Source organism: Pantherophis guttatus, chromosome 6 (genome assembly GCF_059756535.1).
Source record: "Pantherophis guttatus breed Tessera chromosome 6, ASM5975653v1, whole genome shotgun sequence".
Lineage (NCBI taxonomy): Eukaryota > Metazoa > Chordata > Lepidosauria > Squamata > Colubridae > Pantherophis > Pantherophis guttatus.
This window is the reverse complement of record NC_142068.1, coordinates 31560583-31587596: the sequence shown is the minus strand read 5'-3', so window position 1 is coordinate 31587596 and position 27014 is coordinate 31560583. Positions and strand designations below refer to the sequence as shown.

Genomic DNA, 27014 nt, shown 5'->3' with positions numbered 1-27014 from the left:
CTAATTAATGGCAATATCAAATTAAACCCTTCGAAACTGACGTGTTTCTTATAAAGCCCATGCAATCTATTTTTAACTCTTACTGCGTAAGAGGTGTGCATAGGGCTTTTGGGTTGCTGAGTTTTTCTTTTCAGCAAGGGCAATCATCCTGGGCTGATGTTCAAGCAGATGTGACAAGGGGCCTTTGCAGTCAGTGGTCATCTTCAAGCCTTGAACCTTCAGAAAAGGAGAGGAAAGTCCTGTGCTGCAGCTTTAAAAACAAACTAGCACCTTTCATCACCACCTTGGATGAGAAGATCTCTCCGCATTCCACATCTCTTCTTTCCATTGATAAATTCAGCTATCTTGGTCACAGTCGGTTCAAGCAAGGTGTTTTTGAAAACAGCTTCTTTTTTCCTTTAGGGTCGTTGTTGTTTTTTAAATAGTCAAGCTTTCACGATCTCTCCATTGCTTTAAACAAGAATGGCTGAGTGCACTGCCATGCTAAGACTTAATTAAACCACATAAACAGGTAGGTGAAGATTTGCATGTTTTTTTTCCCAATTGTTATTCCACAAAGGAAGAATATGAAAATATAGACACTGAGCTGATAAGCTATTAAATAAATATATTTGGTAATGAGGTACTTCTAAAATATTTTCTTTGCATTTATTCAAGAGACAATTTTGTTAGTTTAAAAACATACCTCTTCCAAAATTGACAATAGCATTTCTGCTAGGTAATCGGGGCGTGGCATCGCTTATGCAATAAAAGACTTTTTCAAAAGCTCGACAATTTTAAAAGATTTGAAAGTCAGCTATGAAAATGAATAGGCTTTTTGCTAAGATACAAACGTCTAAGTTGTGAATATAGCTGTGATAAAAATTAAAAATATTCAAATTTTGTGCTAAAAAAGCGGTCTTTTGGCATTTATCATAAAAACTAACTTAATATTTATTATTCTTTTATAAAGATTGCTGACATAAAGTAAGGATAACTTAAATATTTTTTTTCTTTTTGAGATGTCAGCTATTTTTTAAAAGATTAGCACCTATATGTATTCCTTTCCCTTTGAAATGAATGTGAATTAGAATTGGATTTACTTAGCAAATTAAAACAAAATGTGTAGATATCCTAATCTGTAAATTAATTTTTAAATCATTTTATAGACATATAACGTACACTAACATAGCTGCTTTATAATATAGTTGCTTCACATCAATATTGGGCCAACCTGTTACCTTGGTAACCAAATTCTGTTAAAGGATGCAATAACAGAGCTGCAAAGGCATTTATTATTGTTTATTATTCCTCAGTGCAAATGATTATTTTATAACATTTTTACATGGCTATGATTTTTAACTGACTGGAAATTTTAGCCTGTAACTGTAATATTTTCTGTGATCTTAACTTGATTACTTAAGCAATGCAACAACGCTAGTTATGTTCTCACTAAAACATAGTATGAAGGAATCCACTATGACACAAATGTAGAATATTTATTTATACTTAAAACAGGTTCAATACTAAATTTAAAAACAGCTGAAAACTATAAATTGATTTAAAGCTTTCTTCTCTCATTATTTCTTTTAGCATCAATTTTACAGATTTTTATTACCTACCCGTAACTTAATCTGACATTTTAAGCAAACTGAACATCTTGTACAATTAAATATATGAGGTGAAAGCTGTAATGATGCAGTTTTTAATTTATTATAACACTATGCAAGATGAAGTTGACAACAATATAACATGTAATGAAGAGCAGCTTATCTGATATTTTTAATAGTATCTGTAAAATTAAACCTAAGGGTGAAAGGTATTACTTTTATAAATATTTCTCCACTTTTGATATAGATACTTTAGAACATGCAGTCTAAATGAAGCACAGCTCTTTGTAAAGATATTTTCAGCATAGAAGCCATCTTTTCAAATGCTTAACTTCAAAATAATCGAAGATTATCACATTCAGCACTCAATATAGATATTTAGTGGCAGTATTAAGAAATACAGTTCCATCAGGCACAGGTATTTACAGCAAATGAAAACAGCAAATGACAATATTAATTGGATAAAATAGCAATATTTTTGTCTCAGAAAAATACTAATAAAACCTGTTTTAAAATGAAGCCGTAGAATATACATATTACAGTACTCAAAAAGATGTAAATGGATGAATGCACTAAAATCAGGCATTTTTATTCACTTTCGAATAATTCTTTCAAATGCTAACTTTTAGTACAAAGATTGTGATAGGATTGATTGCATTTTTTTAGGATGAATTATTTTGATCGTTTACTTTAGAAAATACAATGTATTTATCAGGTCCTTGATAGTGTTAGGAACATTATTATTCATTTTATTCATAGATTTTTGTTTCCCTTTTAATAAATCTTAGACATCATTCTATGTCATTGTATTAAGCATTTCTACAGGATAGCTGGAAAATAAGGATTTATGGAGCGCTTCTTGGTTTTCATTTCATTTCATCTTTGAAGAACAAATGATAGTGTCAGAAAAAATGCAGTTCTCTTTAGCTTTCATAGGGCTACTAGCTCTCAATTACAGAAATCCAGATTACCGTTAGATGGCAGCAAGAGTTTTCTGTACCTTTATACTGCCGTATCTAATGTTTATCCTGATTTTTGCAGTCCAGATAGGTTTGTTGATATGCATTGCTGATTCTCATTTTTTAAATATTACCAACCAATTACTATCCATTTTCCCATCTGTTCTTTTTTTCCCCTCAACCATTTTAGCCCATAGTAATACCAATGACACTGTTAAATCATGTAATAATGTGATTTGCTTATTTATGTCTTTGGATGCTATTTGTGTGAACCCAGTTACTGAAGTTTATAAACCACAGCTTATGACCTAGTATGAGGTGTGAATTATATAGCTTATATAACAGACCGTGATATACAAAATCGAGGCAAAGTGCCGGTATGATAAGTGAACCAAAATATTGGCATGAATTATGTTCCTCCAAAAGGCTATAAATATCTATTCACAATTGACCTCAAAATTTCTGTTGCTAAGTGAGACATTTGTTAAATGAGTTTTGCCCCATTTTGCAACTTTTCTTGCCACATTTGTTAAGTGAATCACTGCAGTTGATAAGTTAGTAATCCAGTTGTTAAGTAAATCTGGCTTTCCCATTGACTTTGCTTGTCAGAAGGTCACAAAAGGTGATCACGTAACCTTGAGACACAGCAACAGTCATAAATATGAACCAGCTGCCAAGCATCTGAATTTTGATCACATGATCATGGAGATACTGCAAAGGTCGTAACTGTGAAAAACTATCATATTTTAAAGTCAAATTTTTCAGTGGCGTTGTAACTTTGAACGGTCATTAAATTAACTGTTGTAAGATGATGACTACCTGGAACCTTCCTGATAATTTGATCAAGGAACTGTTATTAAGACAATTACCACAAAACTATACATATATGGTACAGTTAATGAAACTTGATGATGAAATTCCCTTGAGAATATAATTGCCAAACTGGAAATATGCAAGTACGTGCAACTGAAGGGAATTCTCTAAACAATATCAATGTATTCCATCATTACTATAATGAAAGATGATGTATTTAAAAAGAAAACACATTAAAAGAGAAAGCAGACTTTACAGAAATAAGCATCCATACAACAGAAAGAGATAATGAGATGGAATGTCCTAAAAGAAAAGTCAAGCCTTCAGAAGGATTACAAAAAAATGATGTACGGAAAGAAAAACAATATTTATATTATCAAATATAAATTGCTTATTTGAAATTAGACAAGATTTTGAAAGGACTTTTTTATATATATATAGTGGTGCATCAAGTCAATAAATCTGATTGATGAATCTTATGAGAAAAAGATTAATTTAGTACATGCTGAAAAGGCAGTATTAAGCTGAAATGATCAGTAAATCATAATAAAATGAGGAATATATTTCAGGAAGCCTGTTATGCAACTGAGTTTGATGCAAATTGCAATAAATCTGTTATCTTATGCAATATGGCTGTAAAATTCTACATAAAAATAGACTTTGCAGTGTTACAATAAACTACCAAGTAATGTTAGTAGAAAGTACAATAAAGCTAATTTGCTAGATCTTATGCTACAGAGAGAGAAGCAATTTGGTCTAGTGATTAAGGCAACATGTTAGAAACCAGAAGATGCACCAAAGTCAGGTGACTTTGGGCCAGTCACTTCTCTCAGCCCAAGGACAGAAAAGCATTTCTGAAAAAAACCTTGTCAAAAAATCTGTAGGACTTGTCCAGGAAATTATCTGAGAATTAGTCATAATTGAATGGAAGAAAAAAAATGCTGCGGTAAAGCAAATGAAAGATCTAGCTAAAACCTCATAAGCAGAACCTTATTTTGTTTTTTATTTGTTTTAACCTAGCTTTTTATTTTTTTAATGTTTTTATATTTTATAATGTTGTTTTTTTATCGTGATTACGTATGAGCCCAGGGTGACTGTGTGAGGTTTGTGGCTATATAAATGTGATTAAATAAATAAATATAAATAAATAAATAAGAGTTATAGAATGAGAGCAAATGTCACACCTAAAGCTATTTGGATGCAAAGCTTGCCATACATTAAAATAAAATAAATTTAATTGCAGAACCCAGTTACAAATAATGCTGGTTTATCAAATAAGAACAAAGGGCTACAGGGTTTTGGACTTAGAAAACTGAAAAATTAATATCCACAATGTTGCTCCTTTCAATAAAGGATAAATGACTTCCAGTAGTTAAATACAAACCAACCTACTTTTACTAGTAGCATCTCTATCTAGGCAATTCCCAAAGGGAAGCAGCAAATAAAATCCAGAATTAGAGATAAGAAGATGTGAAATAACTAATAAAGGAATCAAGAGAAGCTGCTGCACTAGCGATGGGCCCAATCCATGGGAAAAAGTATAGTGTTAGCCAGCAGCACAGAAGGCATAGAAATGGAGAGAAGTTGCATGAGAAGCAAAGAAATCCTTGCACAAAAAAACATGGATTTTAACAGAGCTACTAAAGGGCGAGAAAGCCGTAGATTGTAAGCATTCTTTCAGAACAAAGTATGATGCTCATGAAATATGCAATACCATAAAGCTAGATTTAATAGTTAAGGAATACAGACAAGAGTAGGGCAAGGTTTATTATGTTTTTGCATTAGTAGTTAAGCATGCAAGTATTAGAATTCTAAGCTTAGAAGTATTTCAAATACTGCACAGGAAAAACTTAAGACAACCTTTGTGCATGGTGATCTGAAAAAGAAGATAGACCAATCACCAAATTTTGAACAGCCAAATAAAAATTGGTGTGTAAATTGCAAAAATCCACATGCAGGCTAAAGCTAGCAGCCAATCATGGTCTGATAAACCTAGTCAAATGTTGAAAACATGAACTTTGATTAAGGAAATCTGGTCCATATTTACATAGAGCCATGGAAAGATACATGCTCGGCATTACAAGACAAGATAGAAAGACTTGCACATGGATTAGAGAACAAACGAAAGTATACAATATCATTAAGAGAGTAAAAGAATTGAAATGAAAATAAGTTGGTCACATAGCAAGAAAAACTGATAGCAGGTAGACCAAGGCACTGATAGAATGGATCCCACTTGATAAAAAGCGTCCATGAAAGAGACCTAAAACAAGATGGATTCGACAACATCAGCAAGTATTGCGGATCCAATTGGCAAAAGAAAGCTAAGAACTGTATTGGTTGGAAACATGCAGAAGAGGCCTTCATCATGCAGTGAATATACAATGGCTAAAATGATGATGATGATTTACATACAGCAATTAAATGTGGATTACATGTCTATATTCTTTGTTATGTTGATTTAATTGTATGTGCAATAGACAGCTTGGAGAATAAAGACGTGGAAATAAAATATTGTGGGCATATTAGCCATTATTTTCATCTGAAACAAGAAAGGACAAAAGCACAGAAAGCTTGCTTAGTCAAAAACAAAGATAATGTGGCTAATTAGGTTTCTAAGTCTCAGTGAAACTAAGAAGTATCCCCATGAAAGTTGGATGCCTAAACAAAGATGGAAAGCAAAACAAGTTGTCATGTATAGGGCAGCCAACGGAAAACTATTATGCATTGTAACTTTGAGTAAACCTGATATAGCCAGTGCAGTTGGACTGCTACATAGAAAGGTCAGTGAGCCAACACAAGAGGACTGGACAGTAGTAAAATAGGCAGATATTTAAAAGGAATGTTTCATCTTTATCTAAAATTGTCTCTAACTAATAATATAAAATGTATTAGATATATAAATTCAGATTGGTTGGGAGATAAATCTGGCAGGAACTCAACTACAGAACACTTATTCTTTTATAGGGGCATGCTCACCACAAAGTATTGTAGCCAAGTAATCTATAGATGATTAATATTGTGCTGTGGAACAAGCACATAGGAAATTTATATGACAACACAAAGTATTGCTAAGCTTCAAAATAAAAGAACCAATCCCAACTTTTTTATCTGAAGACAACATGGGATGTATCAAAACTGCAAACACAGAGACCCCATATCATACACATAGACATTAAATTTATTATGTGAAGGATATGCAAGAAAAAGGGTAAATGAAACTGATATACAGGTAGTCCTCAACACGACTACAATGGAGCCCAAAATTTCCATTGCTAAGCAAGACAATTGTTAAGTGAGTTTGCCTCTTTTACGATCTTTCTTGCCAAAATTGTTAAGTAAATCGCTGTTGTTAAGTTAGTAACACGGTTGTTAAATGAATCTGGCTTCCCCATTGACTTGACCTGCCAGAAGGTCGTAAAAGGTGATCACATGACCCTGAGCACTGCAACTGTTATAAATACAGTACATGCCAGTTGTTAAGTTGTTAAGCAGAAGCCCTACAAATGTTTTGGGTTGCAGCTTCAGGAGCCTGGCCAACATAACCAATGGTAAGAATTGAAGAATATATGAGATAGATTGATAGATATTGTGGCTAACTTTGCTTCTGGCTAGTGATTTGTATTATACTTTGTAAACAATGGGTACAGTTTACTTTGATTTGCCAATCAGATTTCTATAGATTGCTCAACAAAGCTATGGTTAGGACAAATCATTTTCTGCTATGTGCGAACCCACACATTCCTTATTATCTGGTGTAAGGGCAATGGCTTTGGTAGTCTTCTGCAATATTATGGTATGTTCTGTCTATATATTTGTGAACAAAAAAATATTATAAAATGCTAATCATCTTCAATTGGCCTCCTTCCAAAAGAAGTTATATCCAGTTTGGAGCCGAACTCCTGAAAATGTACAGTGCAATAGCAATAATAATGATACAGATAATTTCTCCCAATGTATCTCAGTAGATGGAAGAGCCCTCATTGATCCATACAATCTCAGAATGAGCCGGCATCATTTATGCCATCACTCCAACATATTCTTTGTTGCAAGAAACCAATTTAAAGCATCCCCAAAAGGTGCCTACTAGTTGAATACATCCAAAGAGGAAGACATTTTCTCTGGTGGTAATTGGTTCCATTCTCAAACTGATCTTCCTATTTGGAAGTTTGTCCTGTTCATCAAGAAAATCTGCCTTCCTGCAACAATCTGTTAATAACTGATGGCAGCAGCTCAGAATACAAGTTAATAACCTATCCTTATATAGTTATATGACATTTAGAATTCTGAGGAAACACCATAAATCACCGTAGCCATCTTGAAAAAGATGACTAAGCAACATAGTTTCAGGGAAGGAATCAGCACAGATAGGAGACATCTTCCATTCTCAGAGCCTGGTGGTTCTGGGTGCCTCTTAATTGTTCTCTCTTTAATGGCAGTTCTAAGTAAAAATACAGAGAAGAAGGCTGCCTCATTTCCAGGCTGGAAGAAATTTGGTACGTCTACTCTGTTTTTGCTGTTCTCAGAGGTGCAGCAGAACAATGTAGTAATGGCTATACTTAATTGCACAAACAGGTCTCAACTTGCTAAATATTTATTTATTCATTTATTTCCCACCTTTATTTATTTATTTTTTTTACAAATAACTCAAGGCAGCAAACATATGCAGCATACCTGCCTTCTGTTTTCTCCACAACAACCACATTGTTTGGGTTAGGCTGAGAGAAAGTAACTGGCTTTCTTGGCTAAAATGGGATGTGAATTCATGGTTTCCCACTTTATCACTGGAAGGAGACTAGCACATACTGAAAGAATGGAAAAGCTGTGGCCCTGAACTACATCTTCCATTATTCATCACTAATGGCCTGCTGATTGGATCTGCTTGGAAATGCAATCTCTTATTCACAATACTGGCATATACAGCATGCTTTATATATGCTTCATCTCCCAGACTTTCCAGACAGCTGGTAATTTAGGCAGATGAATTCCCACAGATCTGGAAGGCCTCCAGTTTGGGAAGGCTGATGTGAGGATGCTGTGATGGGTTGAGGAAGCTTATATTTAAAAACCTACTCAGAAAATAAATTCACAGCCTAACTATTATTTACCATAAGCATAACTCAGTTCATCAGTTTGATATGATTTATAAAATATTATTTTATTAATTTCTGGAATGAACCAATATTTAAGCATAATAGTGATTATTCATATCCTATTTTATTTTGTGGCTGAAATCATTTCTTCCTAGGGGTTAAATTCAGGGGTAGGTTTTACTTACCTTTACTACCGGTTTGCAGTGAGGCCGCCCACGCGCACTTCTGCACATGTGCAGAAGCTTTTGCGCATGCGCAGAAGCTTCCTGATGACGTTGGGGTCAGTGGGCGGAGCCTCCCACCGGCTTTACTACCAGTTCTATAGAACCGGTCCGAATTGGGGGCAACCTACCACTGGTTAGATTCCTATATTATGGTCAACCATTGTTTTAAACCACTGAAAAGACATAGTGACCTAACTCATATATTTTATACAATGTTGATGGTTCACACATTACTGTAACTAAAATCATGAGACTAGGCTGCAGAACTCCAGAAGTTCATTAGTGGATACCAAAGAGATATTTTTCCGTGCCTCATTGTTGCCGTCTAGTTTTTCTGTCTAGATCTCATAGTAGTTTAGGGTGTTTTATAGTCATACTGCAGTGTTTCTCAGCCTTGGCAGTTTGAAGATAATCTTTACTACTCTAATCTTTGAATATGGATTTTTGAGATTTGTCATAATGTGGTCTAAGATGTGACTTGGTTACCCTGGGGTCTTACCTCCATTTTATGTGGCTTTTTAACCATGCTTTGCAATTCTTCCCTGCATTAACAAGACACAAGTGTTAGTTGCGGTTTAAAGCTATGATTGGTTTCAATTTCTAATTATTATTAACTTGAAAGTAATATCTGTTTTACATGTCACTTTAAGTCAGCATGTAAAACTAGTACTCTCAAAGTCACTGAAAATTAGCTGAAGGCCAAATATACTTCAGTTTTCTTGATTTTTAAAGTGGGCTTACTGGACTTAACTACCCGCTAAGTACATCATGCTCCTTATCTCTAATTACACTCTACTAATGTATGTGTAAATTCATGCTATGTCAAAATTTCCTTACAATTTCTCCTGGGTTTATTCCCCTGTAAAACAGATTTCTACTTAATTTTGTTACTGTTGTTTGGTCATGTTCTCAGAATGCTCAAAAATGTTTTGAATTTCTTTCGTAGTGCCTTAGCATGAGTTTTATTGTTGAAATGGTCAACAGTGCCTCTGCAAGTGTCTGATTTCTTTTACATCTCTTTCCATTACTCTGAAGCCTCTTTGACGGCCCACGTGTTCTACCATGAAAGATCCAGCTTCCTTGTCATGTCTTTCCATGGATTTTGTTGAAGTAGCATCAGAAGGAGGCTAAGACTTATCTAGACACCTTGCTCACTTCCTAATTAAGTACAAAAATACCAAACTCAGCCTTTGAGAATACACCAAAATCCTACTCTTTTAAAAAAAAAAAAATCAAAAATAATTTCTCTTTTATCAAATCAACAGAGAACTGGTAGAAAGAATGCAGGATTTTTTTTTTTTAAACACAGCATTAAAGCTCTAACAACCTTTCTTCAATACAGTATGTTCTGATAACACAGACCTTGAAACTTTTAGCCACTGGAGGAAGTGGAAAATATGTAAAACTATGCTGCAGTTTGCTCACCAGAAATAACTCTAAACAGATTTAAAATCTGGACAGTGTTTGACTGTGAAGGAAATTATTGTTGCCAGAGCTTGGGAAATAGTTTTCCTATATATTTAATGGGAGAATTATTTAAAGTATTGAAAAGGAGTATGAAAAAGGAATTTCAAATATAAAGAGGAAGGTTTTAAAAATTACATATTTATAAAAGTAGAATTATATCAAATTACTCTTCTAACACAGAATGCATATGATTTATAAAAGGAAAATGCAAAAAGATACATCTTTGCAACTTTATTTTTTTTTTTAGATAGGTGGTGATTGAGACCTGAAGAATAGAGTCTTGTTGCCAACTTCTGAGGTACCCCAACATACTATACTTTTGCACTGAGGATTTTAATCCTAAACAATTTGGGGAGTTGATTTGGGCTAAAAATCAAAATATAAATATAACATAAAACCATGCATGCAAGTAACATGATTTTAGCCTTTTAAGGAACCCTGGGCAAAGTTAATATTAGGAATATTCTTGTGCCCAGATATAATACAGATTTGTTGATTTACAGCTGACTTTATGCAAGTCCCCATTGCAATCCTATGGCAAAAGCAGTTGTGGATCAAGTGGGAATGCTCCTAGCTATGCCATTTTAAACCGCTTCCTTATGTGAACCAACTGATCACATAAGCCTATACAAGCAGATGAGAACTGAAACAAGACACTTCAACCAAAGTTCCGCTGATGATGTTACCAAGCCTGGTGACAAAACACTCAGAAACTAAACAAGCTCCGAGAACAAACCAACAACATCTACTACCCGAGCTGCAAATATTTCCCACCATTTCTAAACCTCCTATTTTAAGTGACATGACCCAGAAAAAAGCATGTGCAAGTGCCTCTACTTATCAATGCACACATATCTAGAAAAGCATAGATACCACATGAGATGGGAAGAGAAATACACACACATAGACACTGATAAAGCAACACTGATCAGGTTGCATACATATCCTGATCAGTATGAAGAAACAACGTGCACACACACACACACACACACACACACACACACACACACACAGTACTTTGTTTCACCAAGCAGCATGAGATGTAATGTGATATAGGGAACAACTACAAAAGTAGCCAGCATTTGTTCATGCTACGGTTAGGTGCAAGGGTGGACACCGTTTTTGTCAGCAATGAGTAATTGTGTGAAAATGTTTTGTTAAAAAATAGAGTGACTATAATGCATAAATTCAACTTTATAACTGTCAGTGGTGTTAGCTGAAAAACAATACTGCAAAGATGAAAACCATAATGGAACTTCCACTGTGGAAACAGCAAGATATATTCTTGGTATGGAAGCTACAAGACACGTGGATTAATCTTTTCATATTCTTTGTTGTGTGTACATTAGTGTACTTGACTGAATTGCATTCTCAAGTGTAGCATTGGGGGGGGAGAGAAAAAATGGATGCTGAAGGTAGTTACAGTTTCCTAAGATCAGTTGCCTATGCTTTCTGACTCATTTCAGTTAATCTTAATAAATAATAGAATCTTAAAAACCTTAGAAAAGTTTCCTTTTGAGTCATTTCTAAACATTATGTATTTGCAGATAGAGAAGAAAATGTGCTCATAAGAACATTAACATTGCTTTGTTTGAATAGCCCACCAACCACTTATTCCCATGTTTTTTTAATGACCAAGAACATATTATATTCAGGAAGCTGACAGAGAGATTGTGCTATTTCTAACCTGTATCATTGTCCTCAACAATCAAAACTACATTGACTTTTGGCAAGGTGATTTGATTTTTTTTATCTTCCTTGAACGTACCCAATCTTCTCTTTATCATTTTAATATTGCAATGATTTCCAGATTCAGTGTGTGAAAAACGATGTTCCCAAATCAAGATCATAAGGTGATTCCAAATTCTAGTATTGTTGGATGTGGAAAAATTTTCCTTTTGATATCTTCCACACCATTCATAGGCCCATATTCTTTTATCTATTAATTTATCCAATTAGGAACTGATTTTAACAAACATCACAAAAGTTTTGAAAGGCATTCCTTAAGTGCATTTTCTTTTATCTGAGAAGAATGAAGTGTGCTGTGTATTTACAATGTGATAAGATAAAATGCACCTTTGGTTCTCAATGGTTGTCAGAATCAGAATTGAACAGCTGATATTCTCTGATATATACATCTATCCTTGCTATATTTTGTTCAGTGACTCTGCTACCTGAATCATTAATTAATTGGGAACTAAAGATGAATGCTTGTTCATATAAATCTTGCCCTCTCCCTTGCCTAATTCTGTGACCATTTGAATAATGCACTAGGCTTTATCATACCAATTCCAAAATTTTCAAGATATAAGTATTGCATTCAATTTTTAACTGCTTTGTATTCCTTGATGAAAGGCTAGCATACAAGGCTTTTATCTAAATCAATTTTCCTTCCTCCTGGCTCCAATGTTATATTGCAGTGTTTAACCTTTTGTTTTCACTGACTGCATTTCCCTCCAAATTTATTGTAAACCTAGTATATCTTAGCATCAGTGCCTTCAATACTATCAAATACTTCCTATTCAGTATTTCCAGAGACCAGTGCAATGCAGGTAGTCATTGTTTAGCCGTGTGCAGTTGCGATGGTCATGAAAACCATGACCAGTCCTCACATTTATGACCTCCACAAAGCAAAGGAAAGCTGAAATAACACCATAAAATGGTGATGTTTCACTTAGCAGCTACTTTGCCTAATGACTGAGTTGCCAATCCCAGTTGTGTTTACTAAATGACGACTACATGTATGATACTACCATGCTTCCCCAAAAATAAGACCCTGTCTTATTTTATTTTATTTTATTTTATTGAACCCTGAAATAAGTGTTTGGCCTTATTGCCATGCTCTCAAAAGCCCGATTGGGCTTATTATCAGGAGATGTCTTATTTTGGGAGAAACAGGGTAATAATACAATTACAGTATGCATTGTTTAATCTCTTATAATGTCGCCAACTTGACTAAAGATATGCTGGCTAGGGAATTTGAAATCTATCAAATCTGGAAGAACTAAATTAGAAAAAGTTGGAACATACGTTCCTTTTATACATAGCAGTTCTAATGACCCAATTTACTGGAATGTAAAAGAATGGAAGGAAATGACACTAGCCTTGACAATAATTAATCAGTCAGCAATTATCTATTGCCTAAGTGTAGGTATCAGAGTAGGTATCTCTGGAACAAGTATATACCACCTTATACCTGCAAATATAAATAAATGAGCTTTGCAGAAGTAGGTGGTGAGACAAGAATAAGAATAGGAAATTACCAAAGCCTCCCAGCCTCAAACTCAACTTTGAGAATTTTACGTTAACTCAAGTATCAGCCTACAGATGGGGTAGGAAACTATTTGCCAGTCACAGATTTGGGTGTAAGCATCTTCCAGATCTGCCCCATGCAAGTTCCTTTGAGCAGCAGGATTTCTGCAGTGTGGAGATTTGAAAGGGTGCTGATCTCGCATGGGCTATCATGTATGGCAAAATGAGTATATTCCAGAATTTGCGAATCAGCCAATCTGCAAGTGGGTGAGGATGACAGCCATTGCCTGTTTTAATCTGGCATCTGCTGTTTCAAATCCATTGTCTTTTAGAGACTGTTGGGTAGATGATCTGCAGTTCATAGTTGCTGATGGTGGCACTAAGAGAGCCCATTTCAAAATGCCAGATTCTCCCTTTCCCTAAAATAGGATGTCTTTGGAACTGTGTTAAAATAGATGGTGCCTCCTAGAACCAGCAGGAAGGAACCAATAGGGGGGTTGGGTTAATACCTCCCATGTGGGAGAGTTACTGCCTCTGAGACAATGGGTAGTGAAGTTTAACAGATTTTATATAATTTATAACTGCTTCAAAGGGAAAACAACATTTTAACATGGAAAGACTAAAGATGAATTAAAGTTCATTTGGGAGGAGATGAAGACAAAAGCATGAAGATAAGAGATTGTCCTATGTGTAGATGAAAGTGGGGAAAGGATCTCTGTTTTTGTGTATACATCTTGACTTGAGATTATGACACATTGCATCTATTCCTCTTATATTTCTTCAGTTAAAACTTTGGCTTCCAATGAAATAATGTTATAGTTTCTTGCTAACTTACTATGCACCTGATTACTACTATTGTAATTGGTGCTATTTTGGTTTACTGCCATCTTGCCTTTCATTATTTATACCTATTTGCCCTCTTCTTTCCTCTAGATTTACTTAGATCTACAAGGATTTTTATCTTCTCTTTGTTCTTGTGGTCACAGTTTACTGTATTAAAGCATTATCTTGTTTTGGCTATTTTCCAGCATTTCATCATCTTAGATTGTCTGACTGCTGGATATTGACTTTGACTTTTCACTTGAGTTTCATTGAGGCATGAAAGGTAGCTGTTATTTTAATAATAATAATAATAATAATAATAATAATAATAATAATAATAATAATAATAATAATAATAATAATAATAATAATAATAATAATTTTATTTCTATACCGCCCTTCTCCCGAAGAACTCAGGGCGGTGTACAGCCAATTTAAAAACACAGGACACAACAATGATTAAAAATTAAAATAATTAAATAGATTTGGCCGATTTAAAACCCCAAAAATTTAAAATACCCCAATTTAAAATTATTATGTTGATAGCCCTGCCTGGCGGAACAACAGGGTCTTCAGTGCGCAGCGAAACACCCAGAGGTCGGAGAGCTTACATATTTCCGGGGGCAGTTCATTCCACAGGGCTGGGGCTCCCACAGAGAAGGCCCTCCCCCTGGGTGTCGCCAGCCGACATAACTTGACTGATGGCACCCTGAGGAGACCCTCTCTGTGGGAGCGGACTGGTCGGTGGGAGGCTATTGGTGGCAGAAGACGGTCTCGAAGGTACCCGGGTCCTATGCCATGGAGCGCTTTAAAGGTGATAACCAACACCTATGGAGCGCTTTAAAGGTGATAACCAACACCTTGAATCGCACCCAGAAGACCACTGGGAGCCAGTGCAGCTCGCGCAGGAGGGGTGTCATGCGGGCACAACGGGTTGCGCCCATAACCACCCGCGCGGCCGCATTCTGGACCAGTTGGAGCCTCCGAGTGCTCTTCAAGGGGAGCCCCATGTAGAGAGCATTACAATAGTCCAGCCGGGAGGTGACAAGGGCATGAGTGACCATGCGCAAGGCGTCCCGGTCCAGAAAGGGCTGCAACTGGTGGATCAGGCGAACCTGATAAAAGGCCCCCCTGGCCACGGCCGTCATGTGCTCTTCTAAAGACAGCCGTGCGTCCAGGAGGACACCCAGATTGCGAGCCCTCTCTGTGGGGGGCAAAGATTCACCCCCAATAGTCAGTAATGGCACCTGCTGACTATATCGGGACGCCGGCAGCCACAGCCACTCGGTCTTGGACGGGTTGAGTCTGAGCCTGTTCCTCCCCATCCAGACCCGCACGGCTTCCAGGCAGCGAGACATCACATCAAGGGCATCGTTGGGGTGGTTAAGAAGAGATTGGGCAGCCATTTGTCTGGAATGGTACAAGTCTCCTGCTTGAGCAGAGGATTGGACTAGAAGATCTCTAAGGCCTCTTTAAAATCTGTTATTCTTTTATTCTCTGCCTTACCAGAGAAGGAAAATACAGTCCATCTTGTTTAACTATAGAACTGTATCTTCAGAGATAATACGGCTATCTCACTCAGTTGCAGAACAATAGCTCTTACACACTTACTGAATCACAGTCCCATGATGGCTATCATGACTCAAACAGTATGCAAATCAGAACCCTCAGATTTGTCACTGTTCTACCGGTATCAGCCCATTATCCACACACTGTAACAAATATGGGTACTCAATCTTCTTGTTTCATCAGGACATTTTTTTCTAGCAGTGCAATCTGAGACAATCTGAGATAATCTGTGGATAATTTTAATAAATGCCAGTATCTGATAGTGGTATTTAATCAGTTATAAATAAATGGGAAATATAAAATATTGATTGTGCTCATAATTTCCAGTGGTATAAGACAAATTCAGTCCATAGGAAGTCTTGATGTTACAGTAAATAAAGCGGGATTTGTTAGTTACAGTACAAATGCCTGATAAATAATTTGGGAATTTAGAAATAGATTACTCATGTTACTAAAATTATATTTGTTATTTTCTTTTTCCCAATAGTCTGATGTAGTCTCCTTTGAACTGAGCTCCATCTTGTGGTCATACAAGACCAAGATAATGCAAGAATAAGAGACAATAAGGAAGTAAGGGCCTAACAGGAAAAATCCCATTTAGAGATTCATAAAATACATTCTGTTTCAGGTAAATTTAAGGCATTAATTACTCTAGTGATTAAGCTGGTTCAGACACCCAGAAAACATCTGTGATCAAATATGCAATTTTCTAGATTGAATTCAGGAGGAATTTGTTTTTCTGCTGTATGGAAGAAGCTCTCTGCAGAATTGATTAATTGAGCAATGAACATTCCACTCAACACTCTTTCTATTGAAGATTCTTTCATGCATATTGATGATGATGATGATGATGATGATTGTGATGATGTGATGAAGATAGGTAGGTAGGTAGGTAGGTTTCCAATAGAAAAATATGCAATGAAAAATATTTTGCCTCCAGAAATTTTAGCAATCACCCATCGTTCTTAAAAATGAAAAATAGTTGCTAAAATGGAGATGCATACATTTTGTGAATAAAAAGAAAGTTAAAACCATCCATGTCATTCACATTCCTTGAAGATTGTTTATGGAGTTTATTAATGAACTATATAGCAAATAATTTCAACTTTGAAAATAATGATATGCTACTCCCAAAAATGATATACAGCTACTCCAATGAAAATAGAAACAGATTTATTTCGAAAATTAAAATACCTAAAAATATCAGACAATTATGATCTAGATATAAGTATTTACCCCCAATCCTCCTAATTTTTTTTTTATTTTTTTATTTTTTTTTGTTAATTGGTCAACTGAAAAAAATATTTTTGGCATGCTTAGAAATATTAAGTCAAATTAAATTATTAATCCTTTGTAAACAATGGGGTCCTTTTGTATTGTCAGCAAGTTATGGAGAGAATAGAAAGGGAATGAATTTGTAAATTTCGTTAGTTTACATGTCAGAAAACAAAGCTGACAGCCTTCATTACCAGGTTAAACCAGTAATCAACGTCAATAGTTGCAATTGTGTAATTTACTTTAGATATCAAATGCTTGAATTTCTAATTCCATAACACATAGCATGATCTACCACCCTTGGCAGTCAACAGGAATTCCGACATGTACCTTTAGTTTTCCAAATGAGAATTTATAGTACGGCTATTCAAACATCTGTAATCTTGCTTACTTTCTCACGCATTCCCAAATGTTTAAAAACTATGTCTGAGGAGAAACCCCCTAGCCTAGACTTGCAAAAATGTTTGGCAATTCATCTTATCACAATCTGAAACAACTCCTATAATAAATCCCATTCAGCTAAATTGGATTACTTCTGTATAGAAAGGCATAACATTCTATTAACAAATCTAACCTTTTACAACAAAAAGCATATACATATCAGCCCAAATTATAATATTTATAATATTCATGGAATTTTCCAACCATCCTCCTTGTAATATTGAATGTACTTTATTATTTATTTATTATTTATTAGTTCGATTTATATGCCGCCCTTCTCCGGAGACTCAGGGCGGCTTACAATGCATTAAGCAATAGCCTTCATACTTTTGTATATACCTGCTTAGTAGGGCTTTCGCCCCCCCCCAAGTGGTGTTCTTTTTTATACAAAGTCAGCTTATTGCCCCCACAATCCAGGTCCTCATTTTACCTACCTTCGAAAGGATGGAAGGCTGAGTCAACCTTGAGCCTGGTGAGATTTGAACTTGCAGTAATTGCAGGCAGCTGGAAGCTAAATACTACCTTTAACAGCACTTAGTCCACTGCGCCACCAGGCTCTTACTTCCTTTTTCTCAATTAATTTCATGAGTGAAGTTCCATTCAGGATACTTCTTGTTTTCACTGTATGAGAATCCTCTCCTATCTGACGGCTCAGTTATCCTCACTGTTGAATAAATGCATTTGAGCTGAGGCCACATTCCATCTTTTGAGGCATGACAAGGTTTAGTCAAGAAAAAGAAGGCAGGACTAGAGCAAGAGCAAGCTACCAAGGATATAGATTCATCTAAATGTATTACATATATTTTATAAATAAATATATACATGAACAAATACATGATTAAATACATGTATAGTAGAAATGTCCAGTGGGACTTACTCATACTTAAGGTGTTACAGAAATTTGAAGAGGCTTTTTTTAAAGAAGTCAGTGGCATGTGTCTCCGGACTTTCAAATACTTTAGGACTTCTGCCTGCCTGCCTATTTATCATCTGTCTGTCTGTCTGTCTGTCCGTCTACCTATCTGATTTCTAGGAGTCACAAAATCAATCAGTCATGGTCTTCAATGATAGAGGAAATATCATAGGAAGAACAGGGATTAAATACCTCAAATCAGCAATTAAACCTATATTATATCATAGCTTGCTTAAAGAAAAAATATTTCACTTCTCACTCTACCTTTCCTATGACATGTTATTATTTTTCTGCTCTGTTTTTTAGCTACAGTATATACAGTATATAAATCATATACATTAGCTATAATATGATTGCTGCCCTACTCCTGGGGGCACAGCTTTTCCCCATTCAAATGGCCCCTTTTCTTTTGATATTTAGGAAGTTTGTTAAAACTTGGCATTTGTTTTTTCTATGAACAATGAAAAACTATTGCAGGCAGTCCTCATTTGGTGACAACTGGGACTGGCAACTCAAACATTAAGCAAAGTGGATGCTAAGTAAAACTGTGACTGTGCTTATTATCTTACTTCAGTTTTTCTTCCTAAGAAGGTCATACATATGACGATTGGTCATAAAGTTACTTTTTATCTGTGAATTATTGCTAAACAAGGAAGTTGCTAAATGAGAACTCCCTGTAATTCTATTTTGCAGATTGTGTTTCATTTCAGGATCTTATATAGGTGATTCTAGGCTGGATAGTTGTACCTTGACTTTTACTTTTATCGTAATTATAGAGGGGAAATTGTATGCCACTAGGCAATCCTGATTGAAACAGTTTGTAAGTCCTGTAAAATGAATGAATGAACAATGAATGAAATCTCTCTTTACTGGGGTTTGTGATATAAACAGTTGCAGCTGCTTTAAGAAGTTTCAGATACATGTTCAGTGCATATTCTCACATGTTCTGAAACTGCAGTAGTGGGCCTGAGCAATATGGGGATCGTGTTTCCGAGATAGGCAACCATATAAATGCAATAAATAAATATGAAGATCTCCCCTCATCTCAGTCATTCCAAATCTCCCTTTCCCCTTGGTTCAGCATCTTGCCGGTTGGAAAAGCTCTTATTTAGGCATACAAGAGCTGGACTATAACTCTGCAGCCACCACTAGATGGCAGCAAAGGGTAAGGTTTTCTCCATTTCCATCTTGCACATCATGTTTGTCCAAATGTTGCTGCATGTGTGTGTATATCATGGCTATGTTGAAGCTATGGCACAAGATACAAGTAGTGATGGGAAGTCTACCTGACCTACCCTAACCAAAATTATGCCATTGTTTTAATTCACAGTCCTATAAAGCCTGTCTAGTGTTATTTGCCTGCCTGTTTAAGCATCATTTATCAAACTCTTTTATTTTATCCCCTGGTCTATAAGAGTAAGGAAGGCATTATATTCTCTCCTCACACCACATCATGCCTAGAGGGTTGCAGCTGTTGGGAAATGCAAAACTATGTCATCATGGCATAATCACAGATTTCAGCAATGATTTGTATGCAAGACTAACTGTTCATTGATGATCAAGCAGCAATTCTCCATAGCAACAATTCAGTTTTTGTTTGGTAGTAGAATAGTCAGATGAATACACCTAACATACACTGAAATTATGGGGGGAGAGCTATTATTTTAATAATTGTAGTTACCTTTCTGTGATTTTTTTAAAAAAGTATTCTTTGGCAAAAGAAGCTGGCACTGATTAACTGGTGGTTTATGATTTCTGCTGGTCAGTTATAACAGTGCTCTGGTATAGTCTGCACTGGAGATCAGATTCGTTGACTTTTAAAAAACTCCTGAAAACAGAACTATTCTTGAGGTATCCTCTGAACTTCAAATTTGTCCATTTTTTCTTTGTTGTTCTTGTTTGTTGTTTACTGGGCTTCACTGGAGACTTTTATGATCTCATTATAGGTTTTAATTGTACTGTGGATGTTTTACTTTGTATGTATCATAGGTATATATTGTATGCAAGTGGCCGAGAGTGATTAGCTTGTGATAGGGTATGAGGACCATAAGTAACTTAGCATTTGATGTTGTTGATTTTAAAATCTCTTCTTTATTTAAACAGATGACCATCATGTCCCACTTAAAGGATCTCAAAGATGACTTCCACAGTGACACCGTCCTTTCCATATTAAATGAACAACGCATTCGGGGCATTTTATGTGATGTTACCATAATTGTAGAAGACACCAAATTCAAAGCCCACAGTAATGTCCTGGCTGCTTCAAGCCTTTATTTCAAAAATATATTTTGGAGTCATACCATCTGCATTTCTGGACATGTGTTGGAACTAGATGGTCTCAAGGCTGAAGTGTTCACAGAGATACTTAATTACATCTACAGTTCTACAGTAATTGTTAAAAAACAAGAGTCTGTTGTGGATCTTGCAGCTGCAGGCAAAAAATTGGGAATATCTTTTTTAGAAGATCTTACAGAAAAGAGCCTTTCCGGTTCCCCTTGTCTGTATTCATTTTGCAATACTGAAAAAAATGATGTGAAAGAAGAAAAAAGACAGGAAGACTCAGCTGTTACAAATGGACCAAGAATCACGAATGCATACTCAATTTTTGAAACTGAAAATAGTAATAATTTGTTTTCTCCTCTTGACCTGAGGGCAAGTTTTAAAAAAATGCCTGAAACAAATAAAGCATCCAATAGTGATTTGGACAAGACTGACGCATGCAAAGAGATTGAGAGAGCCAGCACATTAGCTGAACATTCCTATGCTGTTACAACTGGTTGCAATGCTCTGCAACAAAATTCCTTTTATTATGAAAACACTCCACTTTATAAAACAGGTGAAGATTGTTCTGAAGCTGCCGAGTCAGTGCCTCTAGTTAAATCAGCAACACAGTCATATAATGCGCCAAAGGCTAGATTTAACTCCCAGATCACAGATGCTCCTACTGTAAAGATATCAGTCCACAAGGGAAGCAGTTCAGAGGCTCCCCATAAAGTCATAAAAGACCACAGCCATTCTTTTCAAAAATCCCAGCCAAATAAAACCAATAGTCCCTCTTCTAAGGAAGATGAAAATAAATCTGATAACCTTTCTGGATCAATAGCCATGGACATTCCACATTCTTATAACTGTAATTGTTGTACTAAATCATTTAATGATAAAACTCAACTAAGCACTCATCTTAAACTTCATTCACAATCTCAAGAGACTTCAATTTGCAAATATTGTAGCAAACAGTTTGAAAATATTGCTGGGCTAGAGTCTCATGAACAAGCATGTAGGGGCCTGAACAATTTTTGCATTGAAAATGAAAATGAGCAGAATAGTCTGGATAATTTTGTTCCTTCAAATGAAAAAACTGGCACCTCGTATGTAAGCCCGGAGCCCACAGAAACTGAAAATGAATTTACTGATTATCCTGCTACGAACGGTACAATGCCAGAAACAGACCATTTTGTTAAAGTTGTTGGTGGACAGATACTTTATACTTGCAGTGTTTGTAAACGTACCTATGTTACCTTGTCCAGCCTCCGAAGACATTCAAATGTTCATTCTTGGAGAAGAACTTATCCTTGCCATTACTGCAACAAAGTTTTTGCATTAGCAGAGTACCGTACCAGACACGAAATCTGGCACACAGGTGAAAGGCGATACCAATGTATCTTCTGTCTTGAGACCTTTATGACATACTATATACTCAAGAACCATCAGAAATCTTTTCATGCAATTGATCATCGACTTGGTGTAAACAAGAAAACAGCTAATGGTGGCTTGAAACCAAATGTATATCCTTACAAGCTTTACAGGCTTTTGCCTATGAAATGTAAAAGGGCACCATATAAAAGTTACGGAAACTCATCATATGAAAGTGTACAAGTTAATGAAGTTCCATCTAGCACCTGTATTATTCAGAATACTGTCACTTCTGAACTGGCATCCTTGAATTTTGAACACAATATGTTGCCAAGTTCCAGCATTTCTTTGGATAGTTCTTCATGTGGTGATGCTACGACAACATCTGAAAATCCTCCAAATGTTTCTTCCTGGAAAATTTCATCAAGGACAGATCTTAACAATAATAGTCCCACTAACAGAAGGACATTATCTTCTGTTGAGGATTCTGGTCCTCAGGAATATGATTCCTCTTGTCAAACAATTACTAACAGCAATTCCCATGAGAATTCAACCTCTGTAATTAGCTATAACAATTCAGCATCTTCTGTTATAATGCATAGTGGAAGAGTTTCATCTGTGATAATGCACAGTAATGCTGTCAATGCAATAGGAAGAAGTGATAAGGGAACTTCAGATATTACAATCAGTCAAGTAGCCAGCAATGATCTTATACATGAATCAGACAATGGCAATAGTAGAACAAGAAGCAATAAAGAAAAGAAAAAGGTGCCTCTATATGACAGAGAAGCAACTTCAAAGGAGGTAAAATATACAACGAATACAGGGATAGCTTCTAACACACCTGCACATATCTTTGAAACTTCAAGTAAGACTGAAACTTATATCGCAAAACCTGCACTGCCAGGAACATCTGCTGACAGCAATGTTGCTCCACTTTGTCAAATAACAGTTAAAATTGGAAATGAAGCTATTGTGAAAAGACATATTTTGGGGTCCAAATTGTTTTACAAAAAAGGCAGAAGATCTAAATATGAATCCAAAGGCGATCAGACAGTTCAGGTTGCAGAACGGGAAAAGAGAGAGAGAAGCCTGTCTCGAGTTTGTCCATCAGACTACATTGAAAGTGAAATGGGCGATGATGTCAGTGACCATGACTCTAATGATAAACCTTGGCGACCATATTACAATTACAAACCAAAAAAGAAATCTAAACAATTAAGAAAAATGAGAAAAGCAAAATGGAGAGAGAAATATAGGAGCAGAAAATCCTGTCAGGAAAGCGAGAAGGCCTATGTCACCACTTATGCTCTTAGGAATATTCCTGAAGAGAAGGTCTGTAATCAAGAAGAGAAAATGCCAGAACTTAACTGTAAGCTCTGTGAAAGGGAGAACGGTTCTACAGAAATATCCCATGATCACTCACACCGGGAGACCACAGAGCCTGAATCTTTCACTTGTGATTTATGCCAAAAGCATTTCCAGAGCTCTTCTACCCTAAGGATGCATAAGCGGTGTCATACGGAGGAGAAGCCCTACCTTTGCAAAACCTGCGGGAAAGGTTTTTCAATCTCCAGCAATTTACAGAAGCATGAACGCACCCATTCTGCTGTCAAGGATTTCATCTGTCAACACTGTAACAAAGCATTCACCCTCAATGAAACACTCAAAATACACAAGAGAATCCATACAGGAGAAAAGCGCTACCACTGTCAGTTTTGTTTTCAGAGCTTCTTATATCTTTCCACCAAAAGGAATCATGAGCAAAGGCATAAGCGTGAGCACACTGGGAAAGGCTACGCATGTTTTCAGTGCCCCAAGGTTTGTAAGACGGCAGCTGCTCTTGGGATGCACCAGAAGAAGCATTTGTTTAAACCACCCAAGCAAGAGGACAGAAAAGATTGTTTGTTTAATGAAAGCTTGAAATCATGTAAAAGTCAACATTTCTTTGTTTCAGAGAAACAGGAAACAGCTAAACCTCTGCTAACTAAACGCATAACTGACGCAGAGGGTAACAAAGCCAGTAATATTCAGAATACTGCATTGGATTCTGGACTCTGAGTAAGAAAAGGGTGTGGCAACAAAGAAAAGAGAGATGAAAGGCCATAGATGCAAGTAATTAATGCAAAAAATAAATAAATCCAAATTTATGGAAGTTCTTAAAATTTGAGATATATATTTTTCACATATATTGCATACTTTACATTTTAAATGTGCCATAAAAAGCAAAATTTGGAAACTATAGTGAAGCTAATGAAGCCTAAAAAAGTATAAGGAGATATTAATATCACTCAGAAGAAAGTTTATGTAAAAAAGAATATGCTTAACTGAAATGTTTAAAAGGATATTGTAAAGAATTTACTGTTGAACTGGAAATATAGCTTGTTAACGATATCTATCATTTTGGGCAACTAAAAAATGAGTGATATCCATTCAGAACATAGTAAGGTTAAAGTGTTTTCTGCTAGTAGAAATTACATTCTTTCTCCTAACTATAATTTGTTTGAAGGTCAACACTGTTTTAAAATTTTAATTTTTAATGTGTACGCAATAAGCATCTGGTTAAGATTTGTTATTTGAGTAGTCCACTCACCCATTCTGAAGTCTGAATATGCTGTTACAGAACAATTTTGTAAGAGGTTATGATTGGTTCATCACAGTCAGATGTATTATTATAATAAATATTTATATTCTTAACATGTACCACAATGTGTCATGAGCTCATTATATATTAGTGCTATCAGATTTGCAGACTGATGTGCAAGTGAAGTTTAAATGATAGCATTAGATACAATTCCTTCATGAGCATAGTTAGTTACACACATGGAATAAGATCTCTATCTTGTTGAACAGACTTTTCTATTAGTCTGTGGCTCTACAAGCATCAGAGCATTCAGACCATATATGTCTACTCTATACAGTAATTTCTCCTCATTTGTCCTGGCATGACTTGTCCTCTGAGAAGAAATAATTTGCAAGAATCCAGTACAGGAACAGGTAGCTGGATACAATATGAAATTTCTCCATGGAATCTTCCTAAAATTTACACCCGTTTCAGATTTTCCCCTAAATATACATTCAAGGCCCAAAACAGTGGGGGGAGAGGCACCACTTATCCTATTTTAAGTATACTCATCAGTGAGAAGATAGTTTTGGTACCTTGATTTAACCCAAGGCCAATACTATCATATTTGGATTTACTGAATTGTATTCCAAGTTGACTTTCATAGTGTTTTACAGACACAGTCATCCAGCTAGTTTGTGTAATGTACCATAGAATTTAGACACTCCAATCCTAACCTCAAGGATGTATAGAACTGTCTACCTGAATAATTTAATGTGGGTTTTCAATATTACTTCATATTTTCTTTCTGCATACTTAATGGGCAGAGTCTGCACTGGGCACCCTCTCTCTCTCCTAATATATTCAATAATAATAATGTGACCAATCATAGTATACTGATTATTTTACTGTTAAAAATTAGGACTGTTGTAAAAATGCATCACTACCTAGTGATCAAATATACTTGAAAGGGTTTTAGTTATTGTTTGTTTTCCTTCTCTCTCTCTCTTTTTCTTTCTTTCTTTTTTTTTGAGCGGGATGGGGTTTTTTTTTTATTTGAAATTAACATTCTTCAAATAAAAATATATCCAGGCTTTATCGATCAACTATGTTCATGTTGATCAAGCTAAACAATCAACATATATTAAAAGAAGAAACATAATCAAACTGATATGGGGAAAAAAGCAAAGTTTTAAAGAAAACTATTCTGAATGAGTTACTTTATTAGGCATGTTGGTGACTAAAAGAAAGAGAACATGGAATCAATGAAAATTAAGAGTGAAACCCCAATTTAATGTACCAACCAGAGGGCATGGATGCCCAATACTGTGTCCATTAAATCACAAATTAATTATTCACAGCAACTTATACAATTTGCATATTATATATTATGCAAATGACATAAATTACATAATATAATTTTGCATAAAATACAAGACAAATTATATAAATTGTCACAACTGATGAAAAACTGATATAACTTTTTTTCATTCAGACTATTTTGAATACAGTTGACTGGTCCGTTATTTTGGAGAATGTTTGGACTAAAATGTGGTCTACAGCATCTAAAATCCTCTAAATAGTGGTCCTTTAATTAAGTTTTCTCTGTAAAACATATTCAAATTTTTAAGAGTTTGAGAATGTAGAAAACTGCACACATTTTATTATAGAAAAAGTATCTAAATGAAGAGTATTCTATTTGGTACATCTAATTTTGGCCTTTTATGCTCACATTTCCACGTTATATAACAGAAATTGTGATGATAACATATTTATTCTTAATTTGTCTGATGTCATTTTGCACGTAACTAAATAGAACGTATCCCTCACAATATAAGCACTGAAAAAGATCTAACTATATACATAAAACATTTTTGATGTGAAAATCTATCACTTACAAAATTATAATTACTATAAGCTGTTTAAAATAAGTACTTTATGAGACTTTGTAAAACAATATTATCTCAATAATTCTAGACCAAAGCCAACGTTGGTTAAGATTTGTATGTAGTGATAATTGTACAAATATTTTCTATAACTGTTTAACTCATATGGAAAATAATAGCTTCTGTTACATTTGAGGGCTTTGTATATTTTGATAAAAACATGCTAACTTTGTAATTTGCTTGTTCACTACAGTTTATAGAAACCAATTTTAATATGACAATATTATGTTTATAATTCATTATTGGAATTTTATTAATCAGCCTAATGGACAAGTATTACAACAAACATAGAATTAAAGCAAATATAATTGTTAAGGACAATGTTAATACATAATGGCATATGCATTTTGTTTTAATAGAACTATTAAAAACTGGCATTCACAACTACTAAGAGAATCAAACTTTTTTCCCTCAACAAATTATAATAATGAATGATTTCATCAAATTAGCCAAAT

General features: G+C 35.2%; 1 protein-coding gene across 1 annotated transcript; it reads left to right on the top strand.

Moving 5' to 3' along the window:
- The first annotated feature begins 393 nt into the window (after positions 1–393).
- On the top strand, positions 394–26946 carry ZBTB38 (zinc finger and BTB domain containing 38). Its single transcript, XM_034439324.3, has 2 exons — positions 394–511; positions 20521–26946. Exon 2 carries the CDS (start codon positions 20521–20523, stop codon positions 24109–24111), a length of 3591 nt encoding a protein of 1196 aa, XP_034295215.2. The 5' UTR covers positions 394–511; the 3' UTR covers positions 24112–26946.
- Positions 26947–27014: the final 68 nt, after the last annotated feature.

What these genes read in the sequence shown, in the direction of transcription:
- ZBTB38 (XM_034439324.3), top strand. Translation starts at nt 20,521, where the DNA reads ATGACCATCATGTCCCACTTAAAGGATCTCAAAGATGACTTCCACAGT.